Consider the following 15,240-nt stretch of genomic DNA (forward strand, 5'->3'; position numbering starts at 1 on the left):
TTCGGGGGCATGAGGAATCTTTAGTTTCCCAACTGGGGATTGAACGCATGCCCCCTGCATTGGGAGTTCAGAGTTTTAGCTGCTGGACTGCCAGGGAAGGTCCCTTTTTATTTTTTGGATTCTACGTATAAAAGAGATCATACAAATTTGTCTTTCTCTGTCTGAGTTATTTCATTTAGTATAATGCCCTCAAAGTTCATCCATGTGTTTGCAAGTGACAGAATTTTTTTTTAACCATGGCTAATAATATTCCATTGTCTATCTGTCTATCTATTAATCATCTATCACATTTCTTTATCCACTTATCCATCAATGGACACAAGTTATTTCTATAGTTTGGCCTTTGTAAATAATGCTGAAATGAATATGGAGGTACAGATAGTGATTTCATTTTGATCAGGAACACTTTAAAGGTTGTGAAGGTGAATCTTACATGGTACTTGTTTTGGCCAATCTTTCCACTCATGTTACTTTTTCTGTGTAATTCTCCATGAATTCCTAACCATCCCTACCTCTTATAGGGAGAGTAATAAGAGAAGAGAATCACATGAATTTTCATGTGTTTCTTGCAGAGAAAGGAAAAACAGGAAGAAAGAAGTGCAGTGAAGTGAAGTCGCTCAGTTGTGTCTGACTCTTTGCGACCCGTGGACTGCAGCCCACCAAGCTCCTCCGTCCATGGGATTCTCCAGGGAAGAAAGAAAGAGGATATATTTATTTGCTTCTGTCTTTCTACCTACCTCCTGTCTCTTCCCCTAAAATGGGAAAGGAGGTGGGTATGGTCAATGAGAAGAACCATGTCAAAGATTTTTCTAATTCCAAAGATATCTAGAAAGGGCTTCCTGCAAACAGTGAGGTTCTCTTGTGTATGAGCCAGTGCACACATCCATTTCTATAAACGGACAGTAAAAAGGGAGAGCCCTGGAGCTGGTAGGAAGTTCTCAATGTCCCTGTGTATAGGCATTTGGCCCAAACTGAAAATGCGGTTTGACATTTTTAAGGTCCATTTGGATACTTGGATGGAAGCATTGCAAACTAAAAAAATTCTACACATGAATCCTTAAACCAAGTATTCACTTCTACTTCCAGATTTACTTAGGGTGATTGTAAGTAAAAGGGGAAAAGAATCCAACCAGGTGTTGTTGGTCTTGCCAGTTCATTCTGTCATTTATAGAACCCCAGGTAGAGAGAGATAACACAAAATAGGTAGGAAACACTTCCTGACTGCTAACTGATGTTTTGTGCCTTTCTTACCTTGAATTGAATGCATTCCAGGAGGTTGAACCGGTTTGCATACATTTTGAGATAATCCAGGAATAGAGAATTTGGCACATAGTTTGGATAATCTTCTGGGAATGGAAAGTCCGGGTAACAAGACATCTCCTTGCAGCTGTTGGAAACCACAGACTTGTAGAGGCTGGCTCTGCCTTCTTCAACATGTTCCTGTACAAGCAGTGCATGCACGTGAGTGTCTATGCATGTGTGCATATTTTGTGCACACACATGAAATGAATACTAAGTTTTAGACATTTGAAACATTGACTAAGATTAAGGTGACCCAGACAATTTATGTATGCAACCTTCTACTTTCTAATGGGATTTGGTAACCTGCACTTAACTTGAAAAATGATGAATATCATGATCAGAATTACAATTTCATCATTATGTGCTAACAAACATAGGATAAACTTACCTGTCTAGATTTACACAGTATCACTGCAAAATAAAGGAGAATATGGAAATACACCAGACTCGGGAAGTAGTTTCTAGATGATGAATGGTTGCTAGGTATGTTGATTTCATGAGGTATTGTCAAAAGGATTATGGAGAAAGGGCATTCAGATTATGAAGGATTTTGTATCTAAAATTAAGGAATTTGAATTTTGTAGAAATCGATGGAAGTGATTCATATTAAATTTTGAAAACATAAATCTGGTTTTATAAAAGATAAAGGGATCTGGAAAGGAAGGGAATGAGGCTAGTTAAGAACTTGAAATACAAATCCACACAATTGCCAATGAGAACCTGAGCAAAAGCAATGATAGCTGAAACTGAAAGAGATGGGATTTGTTAGGTAGCAGAAAGGTAGAATGCATAGGATTATGAAACTGATTAGATTTAAGGTTTGGGAGAAGAAGCAGGTCAAGGGTTTCCAGACTGGACAACTGCAAGCATGGCAAAATGCTTAAGAATTTCCCATCCCAGTTTGAACTTAAATAACTAGCAAATAACAACATCTCAGACAACTAATACTACAAGGCTGGATAGTGGGCAGTTTTAGTTACTCATTTAGGTGTATACATTGTCTCTGTTTTTTTGGATGTATTATAAAGGATTGTTCTAATTTCAGTGGGAAAGTTCTTAGCATTTTAATATTATTTGCCATCTTGGATATGTATAGTTCCTTTTTCCTGTGAAATAAAAATCATTTTTATAATCAAGTAGAAATGTGAACATAAACCTCACATATGGAGAGGACATACTTTGTTCCCTCAAAAGGTGTGAATCTAGAGCTGCATGAAATGTGACATGTGTTGTGATAACAGAAAATAAAATATAACATATCTTTGTAGTTTGAATTAATGATACAGATCTCATCAACTGATGAGTTCACCTTATCTTGCTTATCTGTGGCTCTACATCTGACAGTCTTATTTATCCAGAACACATCTAGAAAACTAGAATCTAAATGGCTTCCGAGAAAGATGACTGTTTAAATCCTGATCTTTTATTCTGTAGGAAGATCTAAAGCAGTGCTGTTCAAAGAGCCAGACTGGTATGAACTCTTTGCTACCAGTTTATGACAATGTAGGTACAGAAATTGAGGGTAAGCATCTTAAAACTTTTATAGCAATAATTCGACATTGTTCAGTATTCACGCATGTAGACTCCTTGGTGATGAACGGGATCCATCTTGTCTTTGTCTAAGTCATGTGATGAGTTGTGTGGGATTTGAACTGTGTAGTAGTCATGTGAGTAGGACTCCATTACTGTGTGTGACATTTCAAGGTTTGAAACCTGTTACCCAAAAGTTCATAAAAGCTATAAGCTATTTTCTTTGACTGGAAGATAATTGATATTTGATTATAACTTTACAGAATAAATGGTCAGAACTGACTACTACTGATAAAGGACTGAAGATAAGTTTTAAAAATACAGTGCCACTTGCTTCACTTTGGATAGCAGTTAAAAAAATGAATATCCTGAGCTTGCTGAGGTTGCTTTGAATTTTCTTCTTCCATTCCATTCTTTAAAAAAATTTTTTTTATTTTACTTTATTTTACTTTACAATACTGTATTGGTTTTGCCATACATCAACATGAATCTACCATGGGTGTACATGAGTTCCCAATCCTGAACTCCCCTCCCACCTCCCTCCCCATACCATCTCACTGGGTCATCCCAGTACACCAGCCCGAAGCATCCTGTATCCTGCATCGAACCTAGACTGGCGATTCATTTCTTACATGATATTATACGTGTTTCAATGCCATTTTCCCAAATCAACCCACCCTCTCCCTCTCCCACAGAGTCCAAGAGACACAGATGTATAGAACAGACTTTTGGACAGTCCATTCTTCTATTCTGTGAGCCTTATTTCTCTATGTGTGCTGTTAAACAAAACTTAGAAATGGTTTAGATATATGTTAGGTCTTGGGAGGAGTGTTGTCGCCCATCCAGTCCAGATTAGATAAAATGACAAACAAGAAGCAAGCTTAATTACCACATTATAAGCCTTAAGTATTAATATGTACAATGCATAGAGAAAGTGTGGCTATAGGTGTTTAATGGAGAACTGGTATTTCACACATAATGTCTTGTTTGGCAAAAAATCGCAAGTATAATCGTGATTCTCTACAGTGATTGCCTTGTACACACTTTCAAAGAAATTTGAATTTATGTTTTGTTTCATTTTCACCTTATTATAGCTCTTTTTATTGTATTTGACAAATATAATTGTCTATACTTCCTTGGAAATTAAACAAATCTGATTCTTTTCCACAGCTTGAGAATCACAGCTCTCTAGATGAGCACTTCTGAATCTTATTAAGAATTGCTTGGGGAGTCTTATTAATGTGTAGATGTTGACTTAGTAGGTCTGGGTGAGCCTGAGATTCTGTATTTCTAACAAGTTCACATGCAGATGCTACTGGTCATGGACCATGCTTTGAGTAACAAGACTCTAGAGCAGTCCTACCTGATAAGAGTGGGATGTAGGCCACGCATGCACTTTAAAAATTTCCAATAGCCACATTAAAAAAGGTAAAGAGGATACTCAATAGTTCCAAAACTTTATAATTTCAATATGTAATCAATCAAAATTATTAATGAAGTATGAACTTTTTTTTCTCATATTAAGTCTTTTAGGTCTAGTGTATATTTTACAAATCTGAATCCAAATGCTAAATTTTCACAAAAAGTGGATTTGCATACCCAAATTGTTAACAAATGTGTAAAGATTCACCAATAACTGAATTGAGTATTGGCTTTAAAATTAAAATTAATCAAAATTAAATGAAATAAAAAATTCAGTTCCTTAATCAAATCGACTACATTCCACAGTTACATGTGGCTGGTGGCTACCTTACTGGACAGCACAGCTTTAGACCATCCTTAAACTTGAAGCCAGGTATTAGAATTAAATTTAGTGTTGGTTTGATGTAGTTAAACATGATCAAGTTTCTTCTGGGTTATAGGAATGAAGGGAATGTGACTAGCTCTAAAGAGCTGTAATATTGAGAAGTGAGAGCAAACAGCAAGGGAAACAATTAGAGTGTAAGGATAAAAACATCAGTTATAAACATTCTGGGATCAGCCAGTGTGTGACCAAAGCTCATTCACTTTTCTCTGGCATCTCAGAGTATCATATTGTAAGCAATACTTTGTTAATACTGCCAATTTCTAGTTAGCAATAACAAAAGGCTAAATTTGGAATATACACTGTTAAAGAAGGGTAGAGATGTATATAATATCTTGTTGTAAAGATTTTCATAAAAATAGTTCAAGAAACTTTAAAGCATTTAGTAATGGCATGTTTAAAAATCAAAGAGCAGTGCCGACTCACTGAAATTGGATAAGTCATGAAACCATGGAGACCTTAAAACAATTGAACCCAAAAACAAAAATAGAAAATAAAGAAACCAAAACCAACTTTGTTTTGCAAAATTTTGGAAGATAATTGTAAAAGCAGGAAGAAGAAAACTTTACAGGAAACACTGAAGCCTATTGTGAAAGAATGTATTACAGATGTCAGCCTATAGGGTGGAATCCAACATGCTCCCTTTCCTCCTCTGCTCGTTTCTCTTGGTAAAAACACAAGGTCTGGTGTGTTTAAGGTGTATACAGAGATTACAGGTCCATGGCACTTCTGAATGAGGTCTGCAAGTCCTAAGCCTCCCCTCCAGGTTTTGCCTCGGTGAAAAAAAATGTCCCAGTGATTCCCAGGCCCCACTGGGACCCCTGGCTGCGGGCACTCTTGGCATTCTCTCCATGTTAGTCTGCCAGTTGTCATGGTATGCTGTGTGTGGGCGCATGTTTTTCCTGAGAATTGATGAGGGCACTTAGGGGAAACATTTTTGTCTTGAAGGGGCAACTGAATGAGAGGTGTGTGTATGTGAAAGTCGCTCAGTCATGTCAAATTCTTTGTGACCCCATGGACTGTAGCCTGCCAGGCTTCTCTGTCCATGGAATTCTCTAGGCCAGAATACTGGAGTGGGTAGCTTTTCCAGTGGGTCCCCTTTTCCAGGGGATCTTCCCAACCCAGGGATCGAACTCAGGTCTCCCGCATTGTGGGTGTATTATTTACTGTCTGAGCCACCAGGGAAGCCCGAATGAGAGGAGAAAAAGGGGAAATAATAAGGGCAAGAATGGAGGGGTTTTGGGCTTCTTGGTCCACTTGGTGCTGCAATACAATAGTAAGGACATTATATTCAGTAGAACACTTCATGGGATTTCATGAGCAGTCCCCGATTTGCATGCCCTTATTCCTGAACTATGGCACAGACTCTGGAAATGAATGGAGTATAGTTCTTGACAGCACAGGTCCTGGAGTCAGACAGCCTGGGTTCATATTTAAGCAGAACATTTTTAGCTGGGTGACCTTCGGAATTTTCTTAAGTTCTCTGTGTCTCAGTTTTCTCCTCTCGAAATAGGAATAAAAATAGTACCTATAACCCTAGGATAAAATGAAACGATAGCTCTAATCGCAAAGAGTTGGACATGACTGTGCGACTGAACTGAACTGAATGCATTTAGATCAGTGCCTGATAAGCTCTCAAAAACTATTAACTGTTTTGTATTATTCTTCTACAATTATCACGGAGATTTACTTTCTCAAGTTCTATGTCCTCCAGAGAAGATTGTTGGCAACGGGAAGAAAGCTTTGTCAGGTCAGAGGTCTCTCCTTTCTCATTTAAAAAATGGATATAAAATGATAATTAAAGTGACTACTATATAGACACATTAGAGACTTTCTCTCAACGCTGAGTGTGGGGAACCCTGAGCTAGGTTGTTCACAGCTCTTGTTCTCAAGAACAATTGTTTCCTTCTTTTCCTCTCCTTTGAACAGTCAGAGCCCATTTTACTTTGTCACTTCTTTTCCCTATATTCAGACTGCCTATATATAGCCTGTCCACAGTCTATAGATCTGTCTTCAGATCTACAGCACAGGCAGGCTGTGGAAACCTCAGAGAAGGCTTGAGGAACCCCATGAGAGGGTAGGGGCCTATCAGGTGGATCTATTCCAAGATGATATGAATTCAATAAATGTTTGTTTAATATATGAATAAAATGAAACCTACTAAGATTACTGAACTTAAAAAATAAATTTTTAAGAAGAAGTAAAAAGGTATCCATTTAACAGATCATTTCAGCCCCCGTAAGAGTTAGGCTGAACACACCTAAAGAAACCTTCAATGATTTAAGGGGTAAAGTATTATACTTAATCATTGCCCTCACTGAATCCAAAAATATGTGGTACATAAGGTGCCTCGTGGGTTTGCTGGGTTGCTCAGCTTGTAAAGAGTCCACCTGCAATGCAGGAGATCTCGGTTCAATCCCTGGGTTGGGAAGTTCTCCTGGAGAAGGGATGGGATACCCACTCCAGTATTCTTGGGCTTCGCTGCTGGCTCAGCTGGTAAAGAATCTGCCTGCAGTGCAGGAGACCTGGATTCGATCCCTGCGTTGGGAAGATCCCCCAGAGGAGGGCATGGCAACCCACTCCAGTGTTCTTGCTTGGAGAATCCCCATGAACAGAGGAGCCTGGCAGACTACAGCCCATGGAATTGCAAACAGTCTGATACAACTGAGTGACTAAGTACAGCACAGCACAAAGCACATAGTGGGTGCTCAATAACTGGAATAAGCAAAAGGTTACATGTGTGGAGGGAAAGACCTTGATGCACAGAGGAAGAATGTCATTCCAGGGGAGGATTATTGTTCCAGAGATGTGAAGGGTGAAGCAGAATGTGTTTCTGTCGGCATAGTATAATTACCTCTAGACGATGTCAGTGTGGTTCTGCGTGAAGGCGATTTCTCAAGGCTCCTTCCTAACCTAAAACACTCTAAGAGTAATATTAGTTATGAGCGACAGGATAATTCCTGGCATGTTTTCCTTCAATTATTCCTCTACAGTTGAATAATCAGCCTTTAGCATTACTGTTCTAAGCCTCCTTTCCCTCTCCAGAGCCTGAGAGAGTTGGTTGTAGAACAGATGTTCCACACTTGCCTTCTGCTGCCACTGGATTTGGTGCTCACAAGTGGGTTCTTTTCTTTTGAAGCATTGCCAACCACCCCCCACACCCCCCACCCCTGCCCCGCCCAACCACCCTGGAAAAGAAACGGGCTTTGTTTTCCGTTGCAACCTTTGTCTGCTTCCTCTTTAGGACTGTGGTCTAGAAGAGGCCAGAGTTATGCCCACATCAATATTGAATTAAACTGCAGTAGTCCATAATCTCTATAATGTTGAGGGCATCTCTCCATTTGTAAATGGAAACCTTCTCCATATTTGTTTTATTAGGTTTCTGCAGTTTGCCTGTTTATTTTTGCTTTGTGGACCCTTCCACCCAGAACAGGTCCTAAAGATAACCCTTGTACATTTTGTGGCAAGGACAGCCCTTGCCTGGGAAGACTCTAATTCTACAGGTTTTGAATGTGCCACTTGCTTTGATTGCAAAGACGTGTGTGTGTGTGTGTGTGTGTGTGTGTGTGTGTGTGTGTGTATCTGCTGGGGTAGGAGCTGGAAGGGATTTTTCTAGAAAGACTCAGGAGATTCATAGCACGTTAGAGCTGAAAGTCCCCTATAAGATTTTCAATCAGGCTTTAGAGGAATCTCCAGGTAGTACAGAGGTGCCTTAAAGAGGCTTCTGTATCAAGAGAGAGCTGCTGAATGACGGTGGAGGTGATTTTTCCTGCCTCCCAAGACCCTAGTAATTTAGCTTTTATCTTTTAAACTGACTCCATGTTCTCATTTTACAGATGAGGTAATGGGGACTGAATGGGGTTGTTAATAGGGTGCCGTTTTACTTAGGCTACTGCTGGGTTGCCCTCTTTCTCATTCTTTTGATGTGCTATCACTTGCCTCGCAGTGACCTCTTTCTTCCTTCATTCTCCACCCTGACTTCTTCAGCCTCCACAGATGCCGTGTTCTCCTGAAAGGACTGAGGCCCCCACTGTGCTTGCTCCTGGGTCTTCTTCCCCCACCTCAGCCTCTCCTGTCCATCTCCCTTTTTCCTTCCTTCCCTGTCTCTGAGGAAAGTGTGCCTCTGCACTTTCCCAAGCCAAATCCTTCCACTTGGATCTGCAATTCTACTTCTTCCTTTTACTGCTAGGATTTTGTCTCAATTTGGGCTAATGTATTCAGTCATTTCCTGTTATCCTGGCATTTTCTCTTTACCTGAGAGAAACATATATGGGTCTTCCTATCATGCAAACAAAACAAACACAATAGCAACAAAGAAAGACACTGCTTTTAAATGGAGCGCGTGCTTGTGTGCTCAGTTGCTTCAGTTGTGTCCAACTCTGTGTGACCCTAATAACTGTAGCCCTCCAGGCTCCTCTCTCTATGGGATTCTCCAGGTAAGAATCCTGGGTGGGTTGCCACGCCCTCCACCAGGGGATCTTCCCCGCCTGAGGATTGAACCAGCATCTCCTTCATCTCCTGCATTGTGGGCAGATTCTTTACCAGCTGAGCCACCAGGGAAGCTCCTTCTAAATGGAGTCTGAATCCTCAAACATTCCACCACTGTCCTATGCTTCCATGTTTTCATACTCCACGCACCAATAAGCTATTTTTATTTTCCAACAAGCCCAGTACTTTTTCTTTACAATCTCCTCCCTGGTATTTCCCATTCAATCTCATTTGCTTGTTGAAATCTTCCAGAGTCCATCACACACTATCTCCTTCATGAAGCCTTCCTTGGCTTCCCTCAAGTGAATGTTATCCTGACCTCATTTAAATGTCCATAGTACTGCTCCCGACTTGCAAGTCCTGACCTTTTCTATCAGTCTCGTAGTAGCTCTGCAGGGCAGGATGACTGTTTCTCATTTTTGTGTCCCTCACAGTACTTTGTGCATAGGTGTTTGACCTGTCCAATTACATAGCCAGCTGGGCACAGATGGATCTAGAATACACTTCTCTTGATTCTTCATCAATGGTTTTTTTTTTTTTTCTAGTGTGTTAATAATTGGGTATATGTGACTGACATAAGGGGCATTTTTCTCTGGTATCCCAAGGTCTCTGGGCTTACATTTTGCTGACTGAGATTACTTTAACCAAACAATTCTACTAATTGTCCCTCTATTTTGGCAATTTATTCTGCAAGCCAGCTCTCAACTCTGATGGATTAATGCTAACCCATCAGATTAATTAGTGGTAATCTGGGGTATTGTGTTAAGAAGGATTCTGAGGTTAATTAGGTGAAGGGCATAGTGTTTGACTGGGTTTCCCTAATGTCTCAGAGATGAATCTCCTGCAATGCAGGATACATGGGAGACACAGGTTTGATTCCTGAGTTGGGAAGATCCTCTAGAGGAGGAAATAGCAACCCACTCCAGTATTCTTGCCTGGAAAACCCCATGAACAGAGGAGATTGGCAGGCTATAGTCTAAAGGGTCACAAATGTCTGAGTATGAGTCCCTGAGCCCTAATAGTGTTTGATTAGCAGTGTCTTCAATGGCCATGAGAGGCTAGAATTATGGCATACATGTCAGGTTCTGCTTGTCTATTGGAAGGTATGTGGTTTGAATCACAGGAACAGAAGTTCTGTTTCCCCTAGGCCCCTTGGGGAGGTCTCTGTGCATTGATGGTCACATTCGGTGATTGGACACATTTCAAGATATGCAGTTTTTCTTTATGTGAGCCAAGCTGGTTTATGCTGGGACTAAACTAGCATCATGGAAAAGAAATGCAAAAAAGCAAAATGGCTGTCTGAGGAGGCCTTACAAATATCTGTGAAAAGAAGAGAACCGAAAAGCAAAGGAGAAAAGGAAAGATATAAGCATCTGAATGCAGAGTTCCAAAGAATAGCAAGGAGAGATAAGAAAGCCTACCTCAGTGATCAATGCAAAGAAATAGAGGAAAACAACAGAATGGGAAAGACTAGAGATCTCTTCAAGAAAATTAGAGATACCAAGGGAACATTTCATGCAAAGATGAGCTTGATAAAGGACAGAAATGGTATGGACCTAACAGAAGCAGAAGATATTAAGAAGAGGTGGCAAGAATACACAGAAGAACTGTACAAAAAAAAAAAGATCTTCATGACCCAGATAAGCACGATGGTGTGATCACTCACCTGGAACAAGACATCCTGGAATGTGAAGTCAAATGGGCCTTAGAAAGCATCACTATGAACAAAGCTAGTGGAGGTGATGGAATTTCAGTCGAGCTATTTCAAATCCTGAAAGATGATGCTGTGAAAGTGCTGCACTCAATATGCCAGCAAATTTGGAAAACTCAGCAGTGGCCACAGGACTGGAAAAGGTCAGTTTTTATTCCAATCCCAAAGAAAGGCAATGCCAAAGAATGCTCAAACTACCACACAATTACACTCATCTCACATGCTAGTAAAGTAATGCTCAAAATTCTCCAAGCCAGGCTTCAGCAATACGTGAACCGTGAACTTCCAGATGTTCAAGCTGGTTTTAGAAAAGGCAGAGGAACTAGAGATCAAATTGCCAACATCTTCTGGATCATGGAAAAAGCAAGAGAGTTCCAGAAAAACATCTATTTCTGCTTTATTGACTATGCCAAAGCCTTTGACTGTGTGGGTCACAATAAACTGTGGAAGATTCTGAAAGAGATGGGAATACCAGATCACCTGACCTGCCTCTTGAGAAACCTATATGCAGGTCAGGAAGTAACAGTTAGAACTGGACATGGAACAACAGACTGGTTCCGAATAGGAAAAAGGAGTCCGTCAAGGCTGTATATTGTCACCCTACTTATTTAACTTCTATGCAGAGTACATCATGAGAAACGCTGGGCTGGAAGAAGCACAAGCTGGAATGAAGATTGCCAGGAGAAATATTAATAACCTCAGATATGCAGATGACACCACCCTTATGGCAGAAAGTGGAGAGGAACTAAAAAGCCTCTTAATGAAAGTTAAAGAGGATACTGAGAAAGTTGGCTTAAAGCTCAACATTCAGAAAACAAAGATCATGGCATCTGGTCCCACCACTTCATGGGAAATAGATGGGGAAACAGTGGAAACAGTGTCAGACTTTATTTTTTTGGGCTCCAAAATTACTGCAGATGGTGATTGCAGCCATGAAATTAAAAGACGCTTACTCCTTGGAAGGAAAGTTTTATGACCAATCTAGATAGCATATTGAAAAGCAGAGATATTACTGTGCCAACAAAGGTCTGTCTAGTCAAAGCTAAAGTTTTTCCAGTAGTCACATATGGATGTGGGAGTTGGACTGTGAAGAAAGCTGAGTGCCGATGAATTGATGCTTTTGAACTATGGTGTTGAAGAAGACTCTTGAGAGTCCCTTGGACTGCAAGGAGATCCAACCAGTCCATTCTAAAGGAGATCAGTCCTGGGTGTTCATTGAAAGGACTGATGCTGAAGCTGAAACTCCAATATTTTGGCCACCTCATGTGAAGAGTTGACTCATTGGAAAAGACTCTGATGCTAGGAGGGATTGGGGGCAGAAGGAGAAGGGGACGACAGAGGGTGAGATGGCTGGATGGCATCACCGATTCAATGGATGTGAATCTGAGTGAACTCCGGGAGTTGGTGATGGACAGGGAGGCCTGGCGTGCTGAGGTTCGTGAAGTTGCAAAGAGTCGGACACGACTGACCGACTGAACTGAACTGAAACTAGCACCCTTGGCCTCTCTGGAGCTTTGCTCACTGAATTAGAAAATGAGTGCTTTATTCCTGTTCCAGGGCCTACCCTTCTATAATAGACTGCTAGGTCTTTCTCTTAATCTCTTAGGAGCTCTGAGACCAGGATATCTGACACCTTGCTCCTTTTCATTCTTTTGACATCTTTCTCCTTAGCACATTTAAAGCTCATGGGAAATGTTCTTGTTCTCCTGAGAAGAAGGAAAAATAGGAGGTTTGAGGAAATCTGATGCAAAAACTGTCTGGCTGAGCTGTGGAGTTCACAGAGTTTCACTGACCTTCAGCAGGGCCCCTGTGATTCTCCTGGGTCCCAGGCCAGTCAAGGATGGGCTTTATAGTTGCCTCTCCTCCCTCCTCCCCTCTCCAATCTATACTGTAGTCCTGAGAATATTACTTTTATTTTCCTCCAGCAACAAAAAATCTCCAAACTCACATCCTTTACTTGTGATTGTTCTTGGCATGGGTGGGAACTGCCTGGACCACAAGACCTTGAGTACAGAACTCCCCTACACTGAATCTTATGCTGCTTTACTTCAGATAGAGCAGGGTTGGAAAAAGAAGTTGGTATAAGCGACTCAGTCTTGCAGGCAGAGGCAGAAATTCCTGCACTGTATTCATACCGTTGCCCCCACACTGCAGTTTCTTGCTTCAGACTCCCAGAGTTCTGCTCTTAGCCTCCCTTGTCCTGAGCTTTCCTGGCTTGTCTCAGCCACTTCATACTCTTCTACCCTTCGTGGGCATCTTTCTTCCTCTTGGCTTTGGGTGTAGTTTATAAGGCAGCTGATGCACTTCCCACCCAAATTCAGGCCGTGCCCTGCTTAGAGGGAGAGGGTGGGATGATTTGGGAGAATGGCATTGAAACATGTATAATATCATATATGAAACGAATCGCCAGTCCAGGTTCGATGCAGGATACTGGATGCTTGGGGCTGGTGCACTGAGACAACCCAGAGGAATGGTATGGGGAGGGAGGGGGGAGGGGGGTTCAGGATGGGGAACACCTGTATACCCGTGGTGGATTCATGTTGATGTATGGCAAAACCAACACAATATTGTAAAATAATTAGCCTCCAATTAAAATAAATAAATTTATATTAAAAAAATTTTTTTCAATGGCCCTTTCTGTCTCCCTGTTCAGCAGATGTTTCTATCTCCTCCTCATGAGTGCCAGCCCTTGTGGAAGAAATTCAATCTCTTTTTGCACCAGTCAACCCTTTTCCAACAGACACACAACAAAGTCACGGAAACCCTACTTACGGTGAATCTCCACAGCCCCCCAAGGTCATCACTCCTCTCGAAGCAGGTGGGCTTTAGCCCTTCCTCCAGACAGCACTTGATGGAAGCCAGGCCAGTGACCCCAGCGCCCACAATCGCAACTCGTTTGGCCATGTTGTCCTGTGTGGGGACAATGAAGCAGAACCAGTTATTCATAAATGAAAGCCCCACCCCATCCTTGGCTGCTCTAGCGAACCAGGAAAAAGAATCGGAGAGATTAAGGGATTTGCCCCTTTTGAATCCTCTGTAGCTGGTTTCTGGTGTTGTGAATGCGAGGAGGGCAATGTTCAGGTCACTGGTTTAACCCTGTGCTTCGTATGTTCCCACCCCCTCACTCAGAACTGGTGCTAAATAACAGTACAGTTGTCAAGACTGTAGCTTTTGGCAGAATAGCTGGAATCGGATCCTTCAGTACACGGAGTTTCGCGTTCTGCGCTGTGCTGCTGCCTCCAGCCTTCCTCCACAAACCCTCGAGTGAAATAATAGAGCAGCAGCCCAGGAAAGGATCACCTTGGCAAACTCAGTTTTTTATAAACACATGAAATCGAATCTCAGATTGGTGTTTTGTGATACGAGGTCACGCAGAAGCTGGTGGAGTGGGGTTGAGATGCAGAGCCAAGACACTGGCCACCACGAGCGCTGTTAAAGCACTGCCCTGGGCTGGTCCCTGTCCCTGGCAAGCTGCCAGTGTTCCAGCTGTGCTGTTGTCCTTCTCCTGCCTGCTGCCAGTGGATGGTCATCAGTGGGAAAGGGAAGGTGTGGGGTGGAAAGGTAGGCATGGAGAACTCTCCTCCTGTCTCCACAGGGTCCTGATTCACCTCTAGGAAACCATCGTGTCTCCACTGGCACTGATGGAGGGGTATATGACCTTGGCCATGAGTTAACATGAACTTGTAAGAATGATGAGAGGCAATATAATGTATTGGTTAAGCCAGTGGTCTCCAACTTTTACAGCACCAGGGAATGATTCCGTGGAAGACAGTTTTTCCAGTGTGGATGGTTCAGGTGGTAATGAAAGCAATCGGGGGAGCGATGGCCAGGGCCAGATGAAGTGTTGCTGCCCTTGCTTGCCCACCCACCCTCCGCTCACCTCCTGCTGTGTGGCAGGGTTCTTAACAGGCCACAGGGGGTTGGAAACCTCTGGGTTAAGCAACCAGATTCTGGACCACACTGTGACCTTGGCAAATTATTCTACTCCTCTGTGTATCATAAAAAGTGAAGAAAATGGTAGTGTTTTCCTTGCGGGTTTTGTTAGAATCAAGTGAGTCAACAACACATGACAGTTGGCTTAGAAGTGCTCCTGGGACATAGAAAATGCTCAATAAATAGAAGCTATTGTAAGTATAAAAACATTTCCCTAAATCAGCTTCCTCTTTGCCTTTCCCATCACTGAGCCTCTGTTCTTTAAATTCCTATAGCATTTTGGTCAATACACACAAGCTTAACTCTTTATCATGTCATTTTAGCTATTGTTCCCCCCAATTTTTCTGTGACATTTTTCTCTCCCCAAGTTAGTAAATTTTTAAACCAGATGGATCAAAGAGTAGATGCAAAATTACCTCAAAGATACTACCTTCCTGAACATCTGCATTTCCTTGTCTCACAGATGAGCTTG

At 41.7% G+C, this 15,240-nt stretch overlaps 1 protein-coding gene across 2 annotated transcripts in view; it reads right to left on the reverse strand.

Annotated features, from left to right (window-relative positions):
- The window catches only part of FMO1 (flavin containing dimethylaniline monoxygenase 1), a 37,182-nt gene that overhangs the window by 15,005 nt on the left and 6,937 nt on the right, over positions 1-15,240 (reverse strand). For both annotated transcript variants that reach the window (XM_040263528.1, XM_040263527.1), the window contains exons 2-3: positions 13,608-13,745; positions 1,252-1,440 (exon numbers count right to left, since the gene is read on the reverse strand). In XM_040263528.1, the coding sequence (XP_040119462.1) occupies positions 1,252-1,440; positions 13,608-13,739 (321 nt within the window). In that variant the 5' untranslated portion in view covers positions 13,740-13,745. The remainder of the gene's footprint in view (positions 1-1,251; positions 1,441-13,607; positions 13,746-15,240) is intronic.

The sequence above is a fragment of the Oryx dammah genome, unplaced genomic scaffold (genome assembly GCF_014754425.2).
Source record: "Oryx dammah isolate SB20612 unplaced genomic scaffold, SCBI_Odam_1.1 HiC_scaffold_21, whole genome shotgun sequence".
Lineage (NCBI taxonomy): Eukaryota > Metazoa > Chordata > Mammalia > Artiodactyla > Bovidae > Oryx > Oryx dammah.